This window comes from Pseudorca crassidens, chromosome 5, assembly GCF_039906515.1.
Source record: "Pseudorca crassidens isolate mPseCra1 chromosome 5, mPseCra1.hap1, whole genome shotgun sequence".
NCBI lineage: Eukaryota > Metazoa > Chordata > Mammalia > Artiodactyla > Delphinidae > Pseudorca > Pseudorca crassidens.
This window is the reverse complement of record NC_090300.1, coordinates 65565032-65586225: the sequence shown is the minus strand read 5'-3', so window position 1 is coordinate 65586225 and position 21194 is coordinate 65565032. Positions and strand designations below refer to the sequence as shown.

The 21194-nt window shown below is 39.3% G+C and overlaps 1 protein-coding gene across 2 annotated transcripts in view; it reads left to right on the top strand.

Moving 5' to 3' along the window:
- MCCC1 (methylcrotonyl-CoA carboxylase subunit 1) overlaps positions 1–20616 on the top strand; it is a 64048-nt gene extending 43432 nt beyond the window's left edge. For both annotated transcript variants that reach the window (XM_067738169.1, XM_067738170.1), the window contains 9 exons: positions 470–653; positions 2878–2987; positions 4442–4658; positions 6728–6814; positions 12193–12242; positions 15252–15389; positions 16914–17021; positions 19397–19468; positions 20250–20616. In XM_067738169.1, coding sequence (XP_067594270.1) covers positions 470–653; positions 2878–2987; positions 4442–4658; positions 6728–6814; positions 12193–12242; positions 15252–15389; positions 16914–17021; positions 19397–19468; positions 20250–20378 — 1095 coding nt within the window. In that variant the 3' untranslated portion in view covers positions 20379–20616. The remainder of the gene's footprint in view (positions 1–469; positions 654–2877; positions 2988–4441; positions 4659–6727; positions 6815–12192; positions 12243–15251; positions 15390–16913; positions 17022–19396; positions 19469–20249) is intronic.
- Positions 20617–21194: the final 578 nt, after the last annotated feature.

Here is a 21194-nt window from a genome sequence, read left to right as displayed (position 1 = left end):
TGATGAAGATGACAAAGATGACTAATGCCACGCTTTAGGCATAGCTGTGAAAATAGTCCTAAACACCAACTAATAATTTACTATAAAAAAGCTTGATTTGGTAACTGAGTGCTAATGTTTTAAATGAAAACTGAGAATATCTTGCCAGTAAGAAATTTCAGTTTTCATTATATTGAAAAAGCACTGATACTTATATTTGTGATTTAGTCATTGGTTTGCCTGTTTTCTCTATTTAAAAATTCTAGAAACCCATTGTAATAAGTACAGTATTTTCAAGCTGCATCTGTTTTTTAATCTACTTTTGCTTTTGCCCAATACTCGAGTAGGTGGATAAAATAAGAGTTTTTATTTGGCTTCATTATAAAGTCCTGATGTACATTTTACGTAGAAAAGGATAAGACCGTCGACTAAGTCTCATAGCTGCTAGAAGGTGGATATTCATAAGAAGCACATACTCTTCTTTTACCAGATTGCAGCAGGAGAGAAGATTCCTTTGAGCCAGGAAGAGATAACTCTGCGAGGCCATGCCTTTGAAGCTAGAATATATGCAGAAGATCCTAACAATAACTTCATGCCAGGGGCTGGACCATTAGTGCATCTCTCCACCCCTCGAGCAGACCTTGCCACTAGGATTGAAACTGGAGTACGGCAAGGTAAAGTGAAATAAAGCAAAAAGTCTCAGTGTTTAAAAGTTGTTAGTACATTATTGGTTTTGTATGGGGTCTTTTCCCTATGTCTTGTGGATATATCTAATGTGCTTTAAAAATAAAGGATTTAATTGATTTCTCTGTAATCTTTACTTTTCCTTCTGGAATAGTCATTTTTAAAGAATAACTAGTATTTTTAAGCAGTACTACTCTCTTTTTTGAAATGCAGCAGCACTTAGTGAAGCCTAAGCAACAAATATTTTGTGGGTACTGTTTTATATTTTTTACTTTGCCTAGTTCCACATATAATTTAAGGTGACTGATAACTGCTATGTCCAAGGCACTCTGCCTTCAAGGTACTGAAAGTCAAGCTGAAAAATTAATAAATAAATTTAGTGCGAGCTAAACAGTAATAAATAAAAGAAAGAAAAGAAAAAAAATGACAGTGCAAGAACTATCACGATTCACATATGACTAATAACGATGGTCATAACAGTTATTTAGTACTTACTATGTACAGGCACTGTTCTAGGTGATTTTTCTACCTGGGCTCCTTTAACTATGAGAACTACCCTATGAATAGATGTTATTATCACTCCCATTTTCCAGATGAGGAAGCCAGGGCACAGAGAAGTGACTTGTCCAAGGTCACCCTTGGAGCCAAGATTCAGACCCAGTCATTCTGGCTCCAGGTTTTATGCTCTGAGCCACCACTGTCTACTGCCACCTTAACTTTAGTTGCCAGAGAAGTTATACAGATGGTGAGTGATAAAATACAGCAATTCTCGGAATAACAGGTTATGTTAGGCTGGTGTAATCAGGACACGCTTCTAAGGGGAAGTCTGGAGTGGATTTGAGTAGGCAGATTTAACAGCATACAGAAAGGTAAAGAAAAGAGGATTTAACTAAAGATGTGTTTGAAGAACTGTGAGAAAATATGTGGCTGGAGAAAAGGGTTCAGGACTGAGTAGTTGGAGATATGGCTGGAGATACAGAATGAAAGCAAATTGTATAGGGTCTGGAAAGCCAAAATGAATGAGGACTTCTTAATGATAAACTGGCAGCATTTTGAGAGTTCTGGCTAACCCACAGCAAGATTTGGTAGTCAGTAAATTTTTTCATATCAGCGGCACATCATAGAGAGAAGAGGGAAATTGCAATAGAAAAAAGGAATCTGTGAGGCAAGCAAAGCTTGCAATATACTTTAATAAAGGTGCTCAAAGGATAACAGAGATATAATTCTAAAACAGACTCCCAGATTCACATCCTGGCACTGAGGAGGATAATCTAGTCTAGGAAGATTTCCCCAACCCTCCTCTTTTGTGTTCCCTGAGTCCCTCGTGTATTCCTTGGGCATTGCCCTTTTATATTATCTTATGATGATCTTTTACTTGTTGTCTAGCTTCTCCATTAGACTATAAGAGTCTTAAGAGAGGGACTGTGTCTTCTATGTTATAATTGCAGGACTTTGCTCAACCCTAGACCTAGAAGGTGTTCAATATGTGTTGGTAGGTGGGTGGGTGGATGGATGGGTGGATAAGGAAGTGTGATCTAACCCCTTGATTCTACAGATGAAGACTCTGGGGTTCAGAGGGGTCCAGTGGCCTGTCAAAACCACAGAAAGGTCCTAGAACAGTATTCTATGTAATACACCACATCCTTTTGTCTTGAACCATTCTAACCAGTGAGATGTGCATGGTTCACATCCTTGTTCTCTGAGACTCTGGTCACAGTAATGACAGCTGCTGTTTGTTTATCAGCTCTGCCAGGTATGGCATTTGACACTTGATTGTCAATCCTCCCAACAAGCATATAGGATAGAGGAATTATTGTCCTTTTTTTCTGATGAGGAAACTGAGGGGGTGGAGGGAAGGAAATGCCAAAGACAGAAGTGATTGTGATATGATAGGTAGAGGGAGTTTGTACTGACTTCCCAAAATGAGAAGGGAAAAGAAGGTTCAGACGAAGATAAGATGAGGAAAACCAGCCTGTGTGTCATTGAATGACTATCTGGGGCATGGTGCTCTTGGATGGCCACACCCTCCTTAACAGCTTCTGTTTTTAAACCCCCGTGAGCCTCAGTTCCTAATGAATAAAATGGTGATAAGGATATCTGTGGTGCAGGAGTTTGTGAGGATTAAGTGTGAAATGTACGTAAAGCCCCAGGAGAATGTCTTACTTATCATATTTTCTCTCTTTAACTTTGGTTACTGTGGTTTTTCAATTTCAGGAGATGAAGTTTCAGTGCATTATGACCCCATGATTGCAAAGCTGGTTGTGTGGGCTGCAGATCGCCAGGCAGCCTTGACGAAACTGCAGTACAGCCTTCGACAGTACAGTGTGAGTGACCTGGGGCTGTGTCAGTGGCCCTGTTGTTCTCTGCATCTCTACAGCCAAGCTTGGTCAACTTTGTCCTTGTCAACTTATTTCCTCCAATTACCCATATGTCACTAACAGAATAATTTCACATGGGAGAATTTCCCATGGGTCAGAATAGAGTTTGAGGACTTCTTAATTTCAGCTAGAAAAGAAAGATTGCAAGACTAAAACTATTAGCATCAGTGTTAACCTCAGTATGAAATTTCTATTCATCCTGTAGATGAGGCCACGACACGCGTGTGGCCTATAGTCTGGTGTTATTTTCTGTGAAGGAAGATAATTATGTTCAGTCTTATCCATTTAAAAGAGTTTGTTGCTTTTCTGTAGCCATTCATTTCCTTGGTGCAGTAAGTCCCGTACCACATTGATTTAGCTTCATAGAAGGACTTCTTATTAACCCATGATATTCAAATTATTATATATCGTGAATTTGATCAAACTTCCTTTTTCTGTGGCTCCACCCACACTGGCCTCTTTGCTACTCCTTAGACACCCCAGCATGGAGCCATGTGTTCCCGTTCTCCCTTCCAGAATATTCTTCCCCCACATGACTGCCTCCTCACCATCCTGAGCCCTGCTCACTGTGACCCTCAGAGTCCTCCAGGCCACCCCACAGAACCCTTTGCATTCTCTCTTCCTTTAGCCAGCCTTCTTTTTCTTCATATCACCTGCCATTATATTAGATATTTCTGTCATGTGTCCCTTGAATGTGGAGGCAAGGACTGTGTTTTGTTCCTCACTGTGTTTTGTTTTTTTTTTTTTTTTCCTCACTGTGTTTTGTTCCTCACTGCGTCCACAGTATCCAGGTCAGGGCCTGGCACCTAAAAGGCACTCAGTAAATGGCTATAAAATGAATGAATGGATGAATGAGTGAATGAATGAATGAACCCAAGGCTCAGATAGCAGTTTTGCCTGGGATCCTATTTATTGGGTGGATTGGGGTTAATTTTATACCTTTTTAAATTTTTATATCAATGTGTCAAAGTTGGATTTTAGTGTTGGAAGGAAGCTTTTTTCAGGTCGTATGATCCTACCCATCCCCAGTGCAGCAATCTTACTCTGTGGTTTTCCTATTTCGTGGGTGTGTTCTGAGCGGCAAGTCTTCGATATCTTGCAAGTAAATCTCACTTAAGTTTCTTAACGTTTACTTGCTTTCCTAATCTGAGTCAATTAAACATCTCCACACTACCTACCCAACACCATTTCCTACATTGTCTTTATCATAGTAAATTACATAGTGTTGTGTGCGGATGTATAGTGATGGTGAAGTGGGTTTTTTCGTTTTATTTTGTTCTTTCTGAGGGTTATTCATAGTAGAAAATACTTAGTAGAAAGAGCAGATGCCATAGAAATGTTTTTCTGAATATGTTGTTTTCCCCACTCACTGGGGACATCGGCTTTTTTTTCCCCCTTAGATTGTTGGGCTGAACACCAACATTGACTTCCTCCTCAAACTGTCTGGCCACCCAGAGTTTGAAGCTGGGAAAGTGCACACTGATTTCATCCCTCAGCACCGCAAAGAACTGTTGCCCCATCGGAAGACCACAGCCAAAGAATTTTTATGCCAGGCAGCTCTGGGGCTCATCCTCAAGGAGAAAGCTATGACTGATGTTTTCAAAATCCAGACACAAGGTATGGAATGCTTTTCTCTTTCTTCTGCTTATCAAGATTTTATGAATAATCATTGAACATGCTTTTTTTTTTTTTTTTTGGCTGTGCCACACGGCTTATGGGATCTCGGTTCCCAACCAGGGATTGAACCCAGGCCACAGTAGTGAACGCCCAGAATCCTAACCACTAGGCCACCAGGGAACTCCCGCTTTTCTTTCTTTATGCCACTCCTACCTCCCTTTTCTTCTGTCAGTGATTGACACCTTCCTCTGCTAACGTGTTTTTTAGTGTGAAGTAGAGCTCCTCACATAACATGGGTGCGCCCATCAACACCCTTTAACCCATTAAATATAACTTATCACCTAACAGCGTAATGTAAAGAAGGAATTATTTTCAAGCAAACACAAGTTCTCCCCGCATCCCATGCTGATATCCCTTCCAACTTTTTTTTTTTTAATTTATTTTTCATTTCCTTCCAACTTCTTTTATTCACCACTCCTTGTGGCCTACTTTGTTGTATCCTCTGTACCTGCAGCAACTTCCTTGGTCCTGGAGACTAAAGACAGAGCGCCAGAGATGCTCAGATTCCCTTGGGTTACCCATGATTTATTGTTGAGTTAGTTCCTCCTCTCTTTTTCTATTCTGTGATCAAATTTCTGACTAGCTAGACACCTAGGTACTTCATTGTATCATAGAATCTGGGCACGGGGTGGGGGTGGGGGGCCTATGAGAGATTCATCCTGGCTGCCACACGCGTGCATCCCTGCTTCAGCATCCCTGCTGAGTTGTTGCCCAGCCTCCTAACACCTCAGGAAGCTGGAAATTCATAATGAAAATTCGTTAGTTAATTACAGTTTCAGTCAGTTCTCCGTTAAGAAGTTCTTCCCTCTAAATTGGCAAAATCTGAGCTCTCCCAAATTTGCTCCATAATGTTTCCTCAGGCTGTTTCTGATCTTTGGAGCAAACAGAAAAAAAAAATTGAATCCATTTATCCCTTTATTATTATTAGGATTATTATTATAGGATCCTGTTATTGGGATCTTTAATTTCTAGATTCATTCAAGAAGGTTACATTGAAAGCTTAAAATATAAAACTATATTTGGAGATTTGTGCTGTGTCCTCATTTGGTCCTTTTACATTAAATAAATGCATCTAACTATACCCCATCTGGTATTCCTAAGCCTGGACTTAGCATTTTTAGAATGGAGTGTCCTCTTACTCTCACTTTCCTTTTTAAAATTTATAACTAGCACAGTGAGGAGTTTCAGAATAAATTGCTTCAATTTAGCTACTCTGTAGCTCCTGGATATTGTCTAACAGAGGGTGAACACACAAATGTCTGGGGCGGACCAGTAACAGAGAAGAGTAAAAGAGGCCAGGTAAAAGAAAAATAGTGAGTGGTGAGGATTTGGGTGACCTGGAATGCATTTGTCCTGTCAAAAAAGGTGACCACTGTGCAGTTTATGTAACCAGAGGATGAGAATTGAGGCTGCAAATATTCTGATTTTCAAGAGAAACTGGGATATTTTTCATATAAAATTTCCTGAGCCGTAAATGAAAGTGTCTAATTTAAATTTAAAGCAATGAGAGGGCTTCCCTGGTTGTCCAGTGGTTAAGAATCTGCCTTCCAATTCGGGGATATGGGTTCGATCCCTGGTCAGGGCATCGAACTAAGATCCCACATGCCACAGGGCAACTAAGCCCACGCACTGCAACTACTGAGCCCACGCGCCACAACTAGAGAGCCCACATACTGCAACTACAGAACCTATGCACTCTGGAGCCCACGAACCACAACTACTGAGCCCTTGCGCTTTGGAGCCCACGTGCCACAGCTAGAGAGAAGCCCGCGTGCCGCAACGAAGGATCCCACGTGCCGCCACTGAGACCCAAGGCAGGCAAAAATAAATAAATAAATATTTTAAAAAGAAGAAAATAGCTTTTAAAAAAACTTTTTTAAAAATAAATTTAAAGCAATGAATAGAACAAAGAAAACACATTTGAGCTGCTGATATAGGACCTCTACATTTTCTTTTGTTAGTAAGCTTGATGTTCATTAATTTGTTGTTGAATTTTAAATTTTTTCTAGATCAATACTCTCCTTTTGTATCCAGCAGTGGAAGAAGACTGAATATCTGTTATACCAGAAGCATGACTCTTAGGGATGGTAAAAACAGTAAGTAATGTTTTATTAAAAGAGGAATGTGCTTTGTAGAAATATAGCATATTTACCTGAAAAAAAAGGATTCAGTCTGGCCACTATCAATTACATTTTTTCAGATCCCTAGCCTAAACATTGGAAGGAAGCATGCGAAAATAATAGAATTGATTGGCTCTGGGTGGTAGAGTTAATGACTTTTTTTTTTTACACTTTTTCTATATTTGGTAACTATTTTTAAAATATGTCATAAAACGTACATAGCAAAATGACAAATGAAATATGACAAAACATTAGTGAGATTACCGTTGGATGGTGGGATTTGAAGCAGTCTTTTTTCCGCCTCTTCTTTGTACTTTCTTTGCTTTGCAGTTTTTCTTCAATGAGCATGTATGACTTTTAAAGAAGAAAAACAGTAACCAGAACTACTCCAGGGAAGGATTGCCCAATGCTCAGGCAGCGTTAATGAAGGGGAGTCACTGTTTTACCCACCTATTGGTGGTGAAACTTAGGCATGGGAGGTGCAGTAAAACTTACTCAAGGCTAGTAAGTGGCAGAGCCAAGATTGATACCCAGTCTTTTTGACCTTGGCCCCTGTGCTATTTTCACCACTTTTCCAGTGGAAAATTGAGTTTTGATTGCAAACTAATTTGAATAGGCTCAGGAGGGGGCCTGATTTATTGTAACTTAAGTCAGGAAGGGCTGACACCTAAACCAGAAGGTGGTTTATAAACTTATGGCTGGAACAGTGTACCAGAGGAACCAGAATCCTGTGATAGCAGGTGGCTGTATCCCTCTTGCTGCAGGACAGTTTGCCTGGCAAGCCAGATGTACAGAGTCAGGGCTGGGACGACTGGATGGCCTTAAATGTGAGATGTCAATGAACTGTGATAACTCCATTATCAGAATGCGCCTACCAGGTAGAACAGAATGCTCCTGCCAGCTCATCACAGCACCCTCTGCCCCAGACAGAGTGAGATGTTCTGTGCCTCAACTCTGTGTAGATATCCAGTCATTTACTAAAAGATTCTTTGTTCACAGAAGTTGATTGGGTTATAGCTCTTTAGGTATTTTTTCTTTCTGAACCTAGATGGTCATTGCCCTAAGTGCCTTGAGTACATGGAAAGAAAGTTTGCAAACATCCCTTACAAAGTAGCATTCTGCAAATGGTCAACCTATCCATTTTATACTGGTGTATTTATTCATTTCGTCCTAAAAAACAGCCTCCAAAATCTGGGAATATCTTACTCTAGAATCCTCTATGCTGAACACAAGTATCAGCAGCAAAGTTTCAGTGACCTCTTCAACCTAAATTAAACAGAAAAATCACATGTGTGATTGTAATTCAGGTGAGCCAACTGTGTTATCTGGCATGGGTCTTCACTAAGGCTCTGAGCAGTGTTTTGAATTATGCTGCATTTTTGGGGATTTTGCTTTTTTAATTTTTAAAATAAATAAATATATAATTGAAAAGCCAATATGCATGCTGTTCACTACATCCTTTTGGTAGTATTTTTCAACAATAATCCAGGTCTGAATATAATAGCTTTCAGAATGTTATGGTGAGTCTCTAATATAATCAGTAGTGACCATGGTTGAATAAGAGAGTGCTCCAAAGAGGAAGTCTAAGAGCCCAGAAGCATTTGTGAATCTAAAGTAGAACCAACTCCTAATGATCTCAGTAAGAACGACCCAGCATTTTAAATATTCAGGGCTTGAAAAATAATCTTCCTTTGTTACTATGGCCATGTTTCACAGAACCCTGCCCTACCCTCAATACTAATGGCTAAGATTTATTGAGTGTTTGGTATATATCAGACACTTTGTTAAGCACGTTCCATGGATTATTTCATTTGCATTTTCAGAATAGGCCAATGAGATCAGTGTTATTATTAGTGTCAACTTTGTAAATTGAGAACCATGTCTTAGAGAGATTAATAGTTTTCTTGAAGTCACACCAAAACTAATTGGTGGAGCCAGAATATGAGCCCATGCTCCAGGGTACATGTGCTTACCTAACACTGCACCATGCTAAACTTATATACTTTATTAAGTATGTAAGAGGATATTAAACATATATTAAATTTATAAGAAGATGTTTAAGGTTCTCTTGTGGGGGTCAAGAGATACCTAGAGGAGGGAGGAACAAATTCAGTTACTATATAAAAGAATTTAGAGTTTTCCTGGCAATGTCTTTACTATGATTTTTTAATTTTAAAAAAATTTATTCATTTTATTTTTTTATTTTTGGCTGCATTGGGTCTTCGTTGCTGCGCACAGGCTTTCTCTAGTTGCGGTGAGCAGGGGCTACTCTTCGTTGTGGTGCGTGGGCTTCTCATTGCGGTGACTTCTCTTGTTGCAGAGCATGGGCTCTAGGTGCGTGGACTTCAGTAGTTGCAGCATGTGGACTCAGTATTTGCGGCACTTGGGCCCTAGAGCGCAGAGTCTTCGGTAGTTGTGGTGCGTGGGCTCAGTAGTTGCAGCGCGCAGACTCTACGGTGCATGGGCTCAGTAATTGTAGCTCCTGGGCTCTAGAGCACAGGCTCAGTTGTTGTGGTGCACAGGCTTAGGTGCTCTGCGGCATGTGGGATCTTCCCGGACCAGCAATCAAACCCGTGTCTCCTGCATTGGCAGGCGGATTCTTAACCACTGAGCCACCAGGGAAGTCCTTTACTATGATTCATTCGGCATTCATGTCAGTTAAATACTTTTCATATCTTACAAATTGAAAGAAAACTGATCTGGCATAATTGGATGTATTTTCTTATAAGAAAGTTTAAAGATATTGGTAAGATATATGGGGAAAGTTTCATTCATTCATACATTCAGTACAAAGTTTTTGAAAAAACAGATATTCTGAGTAATGTAAAGAGGAGAAAAAAAGATGTAAGAAATTTACCACTTGGCAAAGGAGAAGTGTATATGTTGGCAAGACGGACGGTATAGTGGTTAATAATGCAGGCCCTGGAGTCAGACTGTATGGGTTGAATTCCGCTCCCCTCTTGTCTGTGACCCTTGGGCAAGTCACCCTCTCTAAGCATCTAGTGTCCTCAGCCGTAAATGGGGATGGTGATGGCAGTTACTTCCTTGGGTTGTTGAGTGTATGAAATGCGGCAACACCTATAAAGCATTTAGCTCATTAGCATTTAGCTCATTGAATGACCTAGAGCAAGCAGTCAATAAACAGTAGCTATCATCATCATTATTATTAAATTATCCCCTTGCTACTATGAAAAGAACAAAATAGATATGTATGTCACATGTTAATTTTTAAAAGTTGGTTGCAGAACAATATTATAACAATATCCTATTTTTATAAAAGAAAAATATAAGTTTGTGCGTTTGAAAAAATCTAAAAGGATTCACACATTAAATGTTTAGTAGTAATACATCTGGGCAGTAGAGGGGACTTTTTAGTTTATGAACTTCAGTATTTAACTTTTGTGAATATTTTTATTTTTGCAATTTTTAAAAAATATTTTTTATTTTATTTATTTATTATTTTTGGCTGCATTGGGTCTTCATTGCTGCGCACGAGCTTTTCTCTACTTGTGGTGAGCGGGCTTCTCATTGCAGTGACTTGTTGCGGAGCACGGGCTCCAGGCACATGTGCTTCAGTAGTTGTGGCACACAGGCTTAGTTGCTCCGCGGCATGTGGGATCTTCCTGGAACAGGGCTCGAACCGGTGTCCCCTCCCTTGGCAGGCGGATTCTTAACCACTGTGCCACCAGGGAAGTCCTATTTTTGCAATTTGTAAAAACAACTGATAAAGAGAAAAATCACTGTCATATAAAACTGGATGAGGGGAGAATCATAATGGTATTTTATATGCCGAAGTCTTAATGTTCAGAGGAGAGAGAATTCATTCCACCTAGACAGACTCCTCCCAAGGACAGTGAGTGAGCGTGATGTGTCAGTTGGTGTGGCTGAGGACCAGCAAAGTGTGAAGGAGGAGCATGAGCAAAGAGGCACAATTGTGGGCAAGGCTAGAGGCATATATGGAGAATATTAATTGGCCCATTTTTTCCATTTGTTTGGAACACAGGGCTATGTAGAAGAATAGTGGGAACCAAGACTGGGAGTTTGGTGCCTTCCATACCAGGCCAAGTATTTTGAATGTGGTGGGGACATGCTAGGCAGCATCAGCTGGAACGGTTGAGACAGGAAGCAGGAAGTTTTGGAAGGACCTCTTTGGAGGCAGCCAGGCCAGAAGCTGTGGGACTGAATCAGAGTAGAGCAATGGGAATGGACAGGAGGAAGTATAGATGACAGGTCCTCCAGGGGAAGAATTTGGCAGCTTTGTGGTGACTCTTGGAGGTGGAAAGCAAAGGAGAAGGAGAAGGCAAGAATGATAGGTTATAAACCTGGATGACAAGAAAAATGGTGTCAGTCATGGAGCTCACAGGTCAGGAGGGAAGGCAGGCGGAGTGGGGAGATGATTTGTTGGCTCCACCATGTTTATTTTAAATTGCCAATGGAGGATCCTGCTAGGAGTGACTAACTAGAGTTCTGGAGAAGGAAGGTCAAGGCTGGAAACAGATTTGAGCTGGCAGCATCAAGATGCTGGTTGATGTGTCAGGAGTAGATGAAATGACTTTGGTCTGCATTCTCTACCCCACGAAATTTCCATCTCCTAGGATAGCCTTTAACCTATTCTGTAGTCACATAATGATATAACTATATTGTATATTATATTTGTAAAGTCTGCACTTTCACATTTATTTATTTTTAAAAATTTTTTATCTTTTTGTGGTACACGGGCCTCTCACTGCTGTGGCCTCTCCCGTGGCGGAGCACAGGCTCCGGACGCGCAGGCTCAGCGGCCATGGCTCACGGGCCTAGCCGCTCCATGGCATGCGGGATCCTCCCGGACTGGGGCACGAACCCGTGTCCCCTGCATCGGCAGGCGGACTCCCAACCACTGCGCCACCAGGGAAGCCCTCACATTTATTTAATCATTTACATTCTCATACCCAGTTGATGGGTCAGAATGGATCAGAAAAGCAAGATTTTAAATGACTTGGTCAAGATCACAGAGGTGATCTTGCCACAGATGGCAAATTTGGGTCTTAAGCCAGAACTTCTCTTTCCCAATTACTTACATTTTCTACTATGACACTACAGCCTTTCTTGTTGACGGGAAAGTATCTGAAATATCCTATAAACTTAAAAGAGCTAAAACTCCAGTTTTAAAAAAGAAAAGTTTGAAATACACCTTTATTGAAACCTGTCTGATTTTTAAATTTTTTAAATCTTTATTGTCAGAGAGTTAAAAGATGTTGATATCCCTAACAACTAGTTATCCTTAGGTTGAAAGTGATGTTTTCAGAATCTCAGTTACTGAATAAATGAATGTCTTCTAATTTTTCTTCAATTTCCCCCCTTTCTCCATAAAGATGTAACCATAGCTGTAACATATAACCGTGATGGGTCACACAGCATGCAGGTAAGCCTTTTTGGTTTTGTTCTACAGCTCAGAGCTGAATCTGATCTCTGTCATACTAAGTAGAGTATTTTTTAACTCTCTACTTTCTCTTAAGCCATTGATTATTATGACTATAATTAGGAGAATGTCATGAGCTTTTATTTCAGACCAATTTGGAGAAATTACCCCCTATACAGTTTCTGATTATTTATTCAGTTTGTCTGTGGGGTTCCTTAAGAATAAAAGATGGGTTAAAAAATAATAATAATAATAATAGTTTTGAATCAGACACGTAATAAGCCCCTAAATTATGTGAATGTATTTATATCTAAAGTAGTAGTTCTCAAATTTTTTGGTCTCCAGACCTCTGTGCACTCTTCAAAGTTATTGAGACTCCCCTAAGAGCTTTTGTTTGTATTAGTTACATCTATTAATATTTACCATTTAGAAAATTACACAGAGAAAAAAATTATTATGCTTTTAATGTACGTTTTTAAAATATACATAATGTGTAATTTACCATTTTAACCATTTTTAAGTGTACAATTTAGTGGCATTAAATACATTTACATTGTTGTGCAACCACCATCCATCTGCAGAACTTTTCTCCTCTTCCAAAACTGAAACTCTGTACCCATTAAACAGTAAGAGCCCACTCCCACTTCTCCACCCACCCCTCCTCCAGCAATCACCATTCCACTTTCTGTCTCTGTGGATTTAACTACTCTAGGTACCTCATATAAGTGGAATCATTCAGCGTTCCTCCTTTTGTAATTGGCTTATTTCACTTAGCATAATGTCTTTGAGGTCCTTCTGTTGTTGTAGCATATGTCCAAATTGCCTTCCTTTTTAAGGCTGAAGAGGTCCTTCTGTTGTTGTAGCATATGTCCAAATTCCCTTCCTGTTTTAAGGCTGAATAATATTCCATTGTATGTATATACCACACTTTATTTATCATCTTTCAATGGACACTTGGTTTGCTTCCACCTTTTGCCTATCGTGAATAATGCTGCTATGAACATCGGTATACAAATATCTCTTCGAGACCCTGATTTCAGTTCTTTTAGGCATATACCCAAAGAAGTAGAATTGCTGGGTCATATGGTAATTTTCTTTTTAATTTTGGGGGGAACTACCATACTTTTTTCCATAGTGTCTGTACCATTTTACATTCCCACCAACAGTGCACAAAGGATCCAATTTCTCCACATCCTTCCTTGCCAACAGTTATATTCTGGTGGGTTTTTTTGTTTTGTTGTTGTTGTTTTTCTTTTTTTTAAGAAACCATTCTCAGGTGTGGAAGTAGTATCTGACTGTGGTTTTGATTTGCATTTCCATAATGACTAATGATGTTAAGCATCTTTTGGTATGCTGATTGACTATTTGTTTATCTTCTTTAAAGAAATGTCTATTCAAATTATTTGCCTTTTTTTAAAAACCGGGTTGGGTTTTTTGTTGAGTTGCAGGATAAACGGAGAAAAGTTTATTACAAGCACACATTCCATTAGCCAACAGAGCAATAACATTATCACGTGTCCTGCAATCTCTAGAAAATTCCACTGTATACTTGAGAAAATGAGGGTAAAAAAAGACAAATAACATTATGTTATTATGAAATTGTTTGACTTTGTGGAACTCCTAAAGGGGTTTTGGGGACCCCAAGGGATCCACAGGTCATACTTTCAGAATCTCTAGTCAAAATTTTTATGATAGACCTCAATTTTCAAAAGTCCATTATACGGGCAAAATGAAATGCTAAAAGGGTTAAAAAAACAATATGAGAACTCAACCAAATTCCTATAGTAAGTATATATTCAGAGAATAGAAAAAATCATTTTTAGTACGAGCTAAGAGATTTCAAATCCTGCAAAATGAATTTATCAATGATGTGCTTTAGATTACCCAACGCTCTGAGACACATTGGTTTTCTTTCTCTGAGATTCAGACAAATGATGGGAAATCTACTTACTTTAGTATGTGAGAGTTGCAATTCATATTGGTACCTCTGGTTTAGGAACCCCTTCTTATCCCTTGGTAAATGGTAAATTAAATTGCAGATTTGTTCTAATCTGCTCATGGAACTACATTCACGAACTTAGAATGTGCTTCTGTAGATCTTTAAACAAAACTGTTCCCAATCTAAACTTTACGTCCTGAGAATTCCACAAACATTCAAATGGCTGTTTTAGTAGGTTCCAAAGCAGAGAAAAGTGTCATATTTTTTAACTTAGGATAGATGAGAACCATGTATAGATACTGCAGTGTGACCTATTTCACTTTAGCCTACATAATATATTTGAAAAGAATAGCCACAGGACTCTGACACTAACATGGGAATTGAAATGAAAAATAAAGAAAGAAGATTTAAATGAATTTTCTGTGTGTAAGGGAAATCTTTTTCTTGAGTGCGTATATGAGAAAGCATCCTTTTAAACAGAAAGGTTTCATGTCCTTTTGTCAGCTTCCTTGGAAGGTTAAGTGTGAAATCTGTTCTTCGGTACCCTCTCTCTCAGAGTAAGAAAATTGTGGTCAATCTCCAGCTAATTTATCTTCTTAAATCATAACTGAAACCCATGAATTGGATCTACATGCTGGTAAAATCTATCTAATTATGGGGTTCTGGCTTTTTTCATTACTAACTTTGGCACAGTAAAACTAAATTTGACTTTGGGTACTCAGAAATGAGTACTAACATGTAATATACTCAACTGAATTTTAATAATTTTGCTTACTTTGATCTGTATTTCTATTTCACTTTTTTATTGATATTCTTAAATGAACCTTTTTCTGTAGCAGTATGATGCTATAGATATGTTCTATAACTTTTGTTTTCCTTTTAATTATCTTACTGCTGTTTCTTTCTAGAGTATTTTGTTTATGAATCTTAGGAGGAAATTTCCTACATGACTTTTAAAAAAAACATTTTACCTATTACCTTTTGAAACTTACTAGTAAAGAATTGATTTTGATTTTAATTCTGTAGGGTTGTTCATTTATTTTATTTTAAGGATCTTTTTTCTGTTTTTTCAGATTGAAGATAAAACTTTCCATGTCCTTGGTGATCTTTGCAGTGAGGGAGACTGCACTTACCTGAAATCTTCTGTTAATGGAGTTGCTAGTAAAACTAAGCTGGTTATCCTGGAAAACACTATTTACCTATTTTCCATGGTAGTGTCTTTTCTTTATAATAACACTGTTGTGGGGGCTTCCCTGGTGGCGCAGTGGTTGAGAGTCCGCCTGCCAATGCGGGGGACACGGGTTCGTGCCCCATCCGGGAGGATCCCACATGCTGCGGAGCAGCTGAGCCCGTAAGCCATGGCCACTGAGCCTGCGCATCCGGAGCCTGTGCTCCGCAACGGGAGAGGCTACAACAGTGAGAGGCCTGCGTACCGCAAAAAAATAATAATAATATAATAACACTGTTGTGGAGATTGGGAGAAAATTGCTTGACCAGAGGTATTCCACTGAGATAGTAGAAAGATCCTGCTTCCTTCTCTCACTGCTGTGACCTTTTCTCTGTCTCCCTTTCAGTCTATTTCTTTGTCACATTTCCACCTTCTCTATTTCTCCATTCATCCCTTTTGTTCTCACAGATTCTCACTGACAGACACATATCCATTTCTTCCTTTAATTCTTAAACACCCTTACCCCCTTTTTGTCAGAGCGAATCTCCCTGCTCAGGGGGCAGTGTTCTCTCAGGGATTTGAGGCCTGAAAACTTCCCCCAATCACCATCCTCCTAGCACTGGGAATCCTGGGGACTTGGGAGGGTGACCATTGTGGGAGGAGTCTGTGGACCGAATACTCCTTATGGGGGCGGTGGGTGGGGTTAGTGGTGGTCTCGTGGCAGTCAAAGGATGGTTGGGGTAGGCTCGGCATGGATTTGGTTAGGAGCTTGTTAGAAGACCTTGGTGTTCTGCATGGACGAAGAAAGGGAATGGATTATCAGATATACTGTGGCCTCTTCGGAGTCTTCTCACATTTGGGAACCATCTTCCAGACCACAGTCCTTTGTGATGAGATGCCTTTAGTATTCCAGTAATTAAACTACATATTTGGAGTCAAGGTTGATCTCATTTTACCAGGCATTTCTTGCCGTAGTCAATGTGCTAGAACAATATGATGGCAGAGGCCGTAGAGTGGAGTGGTGAAGGGCATGAGTTCTGGAGTATGAAGCTACTTGGGTTCAAATCCTGGCCCTACCAGCATCTGCTTGACCTTGAGCAAGTTAAACTCTCTAGGCTTCAGTTCTCCCATCTATGAACAGAAATAAATAAATAACAGAACCCAACTCATAAGGTTGTTGGGACCATCAATGACATTATATGTTCATACAGTTGTTAAGAAGAGTTCCTGGCTTAGACTAAGCACCTTCTAGTGGGGTTGCTACTAAAAATGGCTTCCAGACAGTGGCTGTCTTTTACCGACAGTTATATCCTTTAATTCTTTTAATCCCCTGTGAGGCATGTATGCCATTACTTCTTTACAGTGGGAAACCAAGACTGAGGGGTTTAGTAATTTGCTCAAGGTACAAAGCTAAACTAGAACCATGGTATTAAAGATGACTGATATTTAATAAATAGTTTGAAAATAATCATCACCTCAGGTCTATTAGTAAAACTATAGTGATCTTAATTTCATTTCTGATTTATGTTACAAATATATGCCCCATAAATATCATTTCTATTTATAGGATGGCAGTATTCAGATTGGCATTCCAGTCCCCAGATACTTGTCCGCAGTGAGCTCAGAAGGAACCCAAGGAGGTGCCATAGCTCCTATGACTGGAACTGTTGAAAAGGTAATGATGTGAACGTATGTAGAATGATGTACAATAAGTCCTAATAAATGTCTTTGTTGAACTTTGTTGTATATATTCTTTTTCCCCCTCTCTAAATCTTGCTCATAGGAAAGCATCCATTTCAAGAAAACAAGAGGATCTATTATAGATTCAAGTTCTATATTACAGTGAAAATACCATTTACCTAATTTTTTTTTTTTTTTTATGGCTGTGTCGGGTCTTCTTTGCTGCGCGCAGGCTTTCTCTAGTTGCAGCGAGCAGGGGCTACTCTTTGTTGCGGTGCACAGGCTTCTCATTGCAGTGGCTTCTCTTGTACGGAGCACGGGCTCTAGGCACGCGGGCTTCAGTAGTTGCAGCACACGGGCTCAGTAGTTGTGGCTTGCGGGCCCTAGAGCACGCGGGCTTCACTAGATGGTGCGCGCGGGCTTGGTAGTTGTGACTCCTGGGCTCTAGAGCGCAGGCTCAGTAGTTGTGGCACACAGACTTAGTTGCTCCACCGCATGTGGGATCTTCCCAGACCAGGGATCAAACCGTGTCCCCTGCATTGGCAGGCGGATTCTTAACCACTGTGCCACCAGGGAAGTCCCCATTTGCCTAATTTATGATAAAGACTCTTCTTTGAAGTGGGAATTTCCATCAAAGTACAAATAATCAAGGTTGTCTTTATATGATTAAAATGACACATTCACCAAGCATTATCCAAAATTTGAATGGTATTGGTGAAGAACAATGTGGTTTGGTGTTGAATGCCACATATATTCAGAGTTGAGATCTTCCAATGGTGGTAGATCAGTAGTCTCCTTTTATATACTTACATATAGTAGAGTCCCCTTAAATGTATTTAAGTCATAAAAATTCAACTGTATGTTCTTGGTACCCATAAATAAAAGAAGAAAACAACTATTTAAATAGTGTGAGTGATTTCACCCACCATTCCTGTCTGGAAATGTTTGCCCCAGAAGGGCAACAGACTCGAGGGACTTGGACCTGCCTTTTGCTCATTCAGTCTCAGTTCCCACAGGCCTCTTGTAATATGGGCATCCCTACTCAGGGTGTACTTTTAAACATGCACTTTTTTCCCCCATAACTGACCTAAACCCAGATCATTGATTTTATTGAATGCTACTAAAGTTATCACCCAGCATTGGGTGATTGTGGGGCTCTCAGACATATTTCTCATTTTTCACAGTTTTGACTGTACACATTGACTTCAGAACCTAACTCTACTGTGTGATGTTTCTGAAAACTACTTGATAACCATGTTAACCAAGAAGACAGTAAAACCATATGGGATATATGAGTTCATTTATACTTGAAAAAAGGAAAATAGAGATATTTTTCTGTGTTGCCAGTAAGTTTAATTCTTTCACATGAAGATTGTCTTTGCATTTACTACACAAGGCCCTAAAGACTTGAAACACTATCCTAAACAACCTAAAAAATAGAAAACCAGGCAAGACCCTCCACCCTGCCTGTCGTGAAAACATTTAAGTGTAGTACAGGCATACAGCAGAGAGATTGCAGGTTTGGTTCCAGACCACCACAGTACAGCAAGTCACATGAATTTCTTGGTTTCCCAGTGCATATAAAAGTTATGTTTATACTACACTGTAGCCTGTTAAGTGTGCAATAGCAGTATGTCTTAAAAAAAAGTGTACATACCTTGATTAAAAAATACTTAGATAGATGTATAACCGAATCACTTTGCTGTACGCCTGAAACTAACACAACATTGTAATCAACTGTACTCCAATATAAAATAAAAATTTTTTAAAAACCTGTATTGCTAAAACATGCTAACCATCATCAGAACCCTCAGAGAGTCATAATCTTTTTACTCATAGAGGGTTTGAAATTTTGCAAGAATTACCAAAATGTGACACAGAGGCACAGAGTGAGCAAATGCTGTGGGAAAAATGGCGCCCATAGACTTGCTTGATGAAGAGTTGCCACAAACCTTCAATTTCTTAAAAAGAAAAAAAAAGAGCAATATCTGTGAGGCAAAATAAATGTGAAGAGCAATAAAACGAGGTGTACCTGTAGTCAGTCCTTCCCCGTTGGTGACATGTCTTGTCTGTGTATTCATGAAAACACAAAAGGATCTTGAAATACATTAAGTGTATTCATCTGATCCAAGGAAAACTCAGTGGGTTAGGGGGCAGGGATGGGTAGCTAAGGAGTGCCCCCCACTGACAACAGTGCCCGCAATGCCAGACTGACCTATGGGTCTCTGAGTTGTGCCAGTATGTTTGTCTTTGGCAGATAAGACAGCCACACAGACACATACTTCTGCTGTGTACATTTATATACCAACTCCGTGGACCACAAAGGACCTCTGCGTTTTTAAATATTAACCTGTCACTCTGACTCTCTAGGTGTTTGTGAAAGCTGGAGACAAAGTAAAAGCTGGAGATTCTTTGATGGTTATGATCGCCATGAAGATGGAGGTAAGTGAAATCACGGGTTCACTTGCCAAATAAACTATGGGAGCTATCAGTCCCAATCATTCTTTTGTCTTATTTTGTAAATTAAGACCATTTTAAATATTAAGAACCATGGATTGATGAAGCATTAACTGCAGGAAACAAAACCAAACCATCCTTCTCTTACATTTTCATTTTGTGAGATTGTGCCTGTCATTAGTGATTCTGAAATTATCAATAGCCTAGAGTCAGGCAGTAACCCAACAGAATATTAGCTACTGGTATTTTCTAAGGCCATACCTAGGATGCCAAATATCAGTATCAAAGTGAAAACCTCAGTCAAGTTAAATTAGCTGTTTAGGTTTTTAGATGGTTAGAAATTGTAGACCATTGGTTCTGAGCCCTGGTCACAAATTGCACCGGGGAAGCTTTTTGCAAAAGTACCTCCCAGACCAGTTGAACTGGGATTTCCTTTAGGGGAGCCCAAGGATCAGTAGTTTTTAAAAGCTTCCCAGGTGAGAGTCTACTGTGAAGCTTGAGCTGAGAATTACTAGCTAATTCAGAGCTTCCCAATTATTGACCAGATGCATCAAGGTAGTGATTCTTCTCAATCCCCAAGCGCACCATAAAACTGTTATTATTTTCTCTGTGTGCTGTGATATGAGAAAGGTCGGGAAGCACTGATACATGACAAAACATCAAAATAATTGGCTTCATTTTTCACTTTTCATGTTTCTTGACTTGGTGTGTGCTCAACCCTCATTAGCATCACAGCCATTGTTTGTCATGCCTTTTGTCTTTGCAGCATACCATAAAGGCTCCAAAGGATGGCACTATCAAGAAAGTGTTCTACAAAGAAGGTTCTCAGGCCAACAGACACGCTCCTTTAGTCGAGTTTGAGGAGGAAGAATCTGACAAAAGGGAAGCAGAATAAACTCCATTAAATAAGCGGCCAATTAAGCAGCCTCTTAAGTGTAGTATCTCTACACCAAAATGGGAAAGTGCCTTCCTGCTTTTCTCGGGGTCTGATGACCAGCACTTTTACTAAATGATTGTATGATTGCGCTTAAAACCGTTTCGTATTTAAGAATCATATACTTGGGTCACAAATACAATAAATTATCTCAGAATATTTCATACTAATAAAATGATACTTTTTTATTGGGAGACAATATAGTTTGTTTCTGCCTCAAATTTTATACAATGTAGTGTTTTTAGGAAGGTGAGCAGCAACTTGATCAAAGGAGAACAACTGAAAAAGAAAAGGTCATTTAACTAAATGAATTATTTCCTAGTCACAGTCACGATGAAAATGGACAGTAACATATTTCAGAGACAGATGCCATAGCACTAAACCTAAGAGTTTTTTTGCCAGAGTAACTTCTTAAGTAGTTTAAACACATGGATGCTATTTGTTTCTTGTTTTTGTGATTGGAAAGTTTCTATCTAGACTGCCTCTGCCTTTATTGTACTTTCTAAGCTTGTATAAATATATATACACACACACATGCTTTTGTGTATATGTATTTTATACACCTACATATTATATGTTTAAATTGTATGCTAGAACATATTTTTTCTAGAAATGCACTTTCAGTCCCCTGCATTTTCAGGTATCCACTGAAGTGTTAAATATTTGTTGAACTGAGTTCTTACTGCACACATGAGATTATGTTAAATGTTATAGAGAATACAAAGAAATTTAAAAATATGGTCTCTGTACTTTTAAGATACTGATGATTTAATTGGG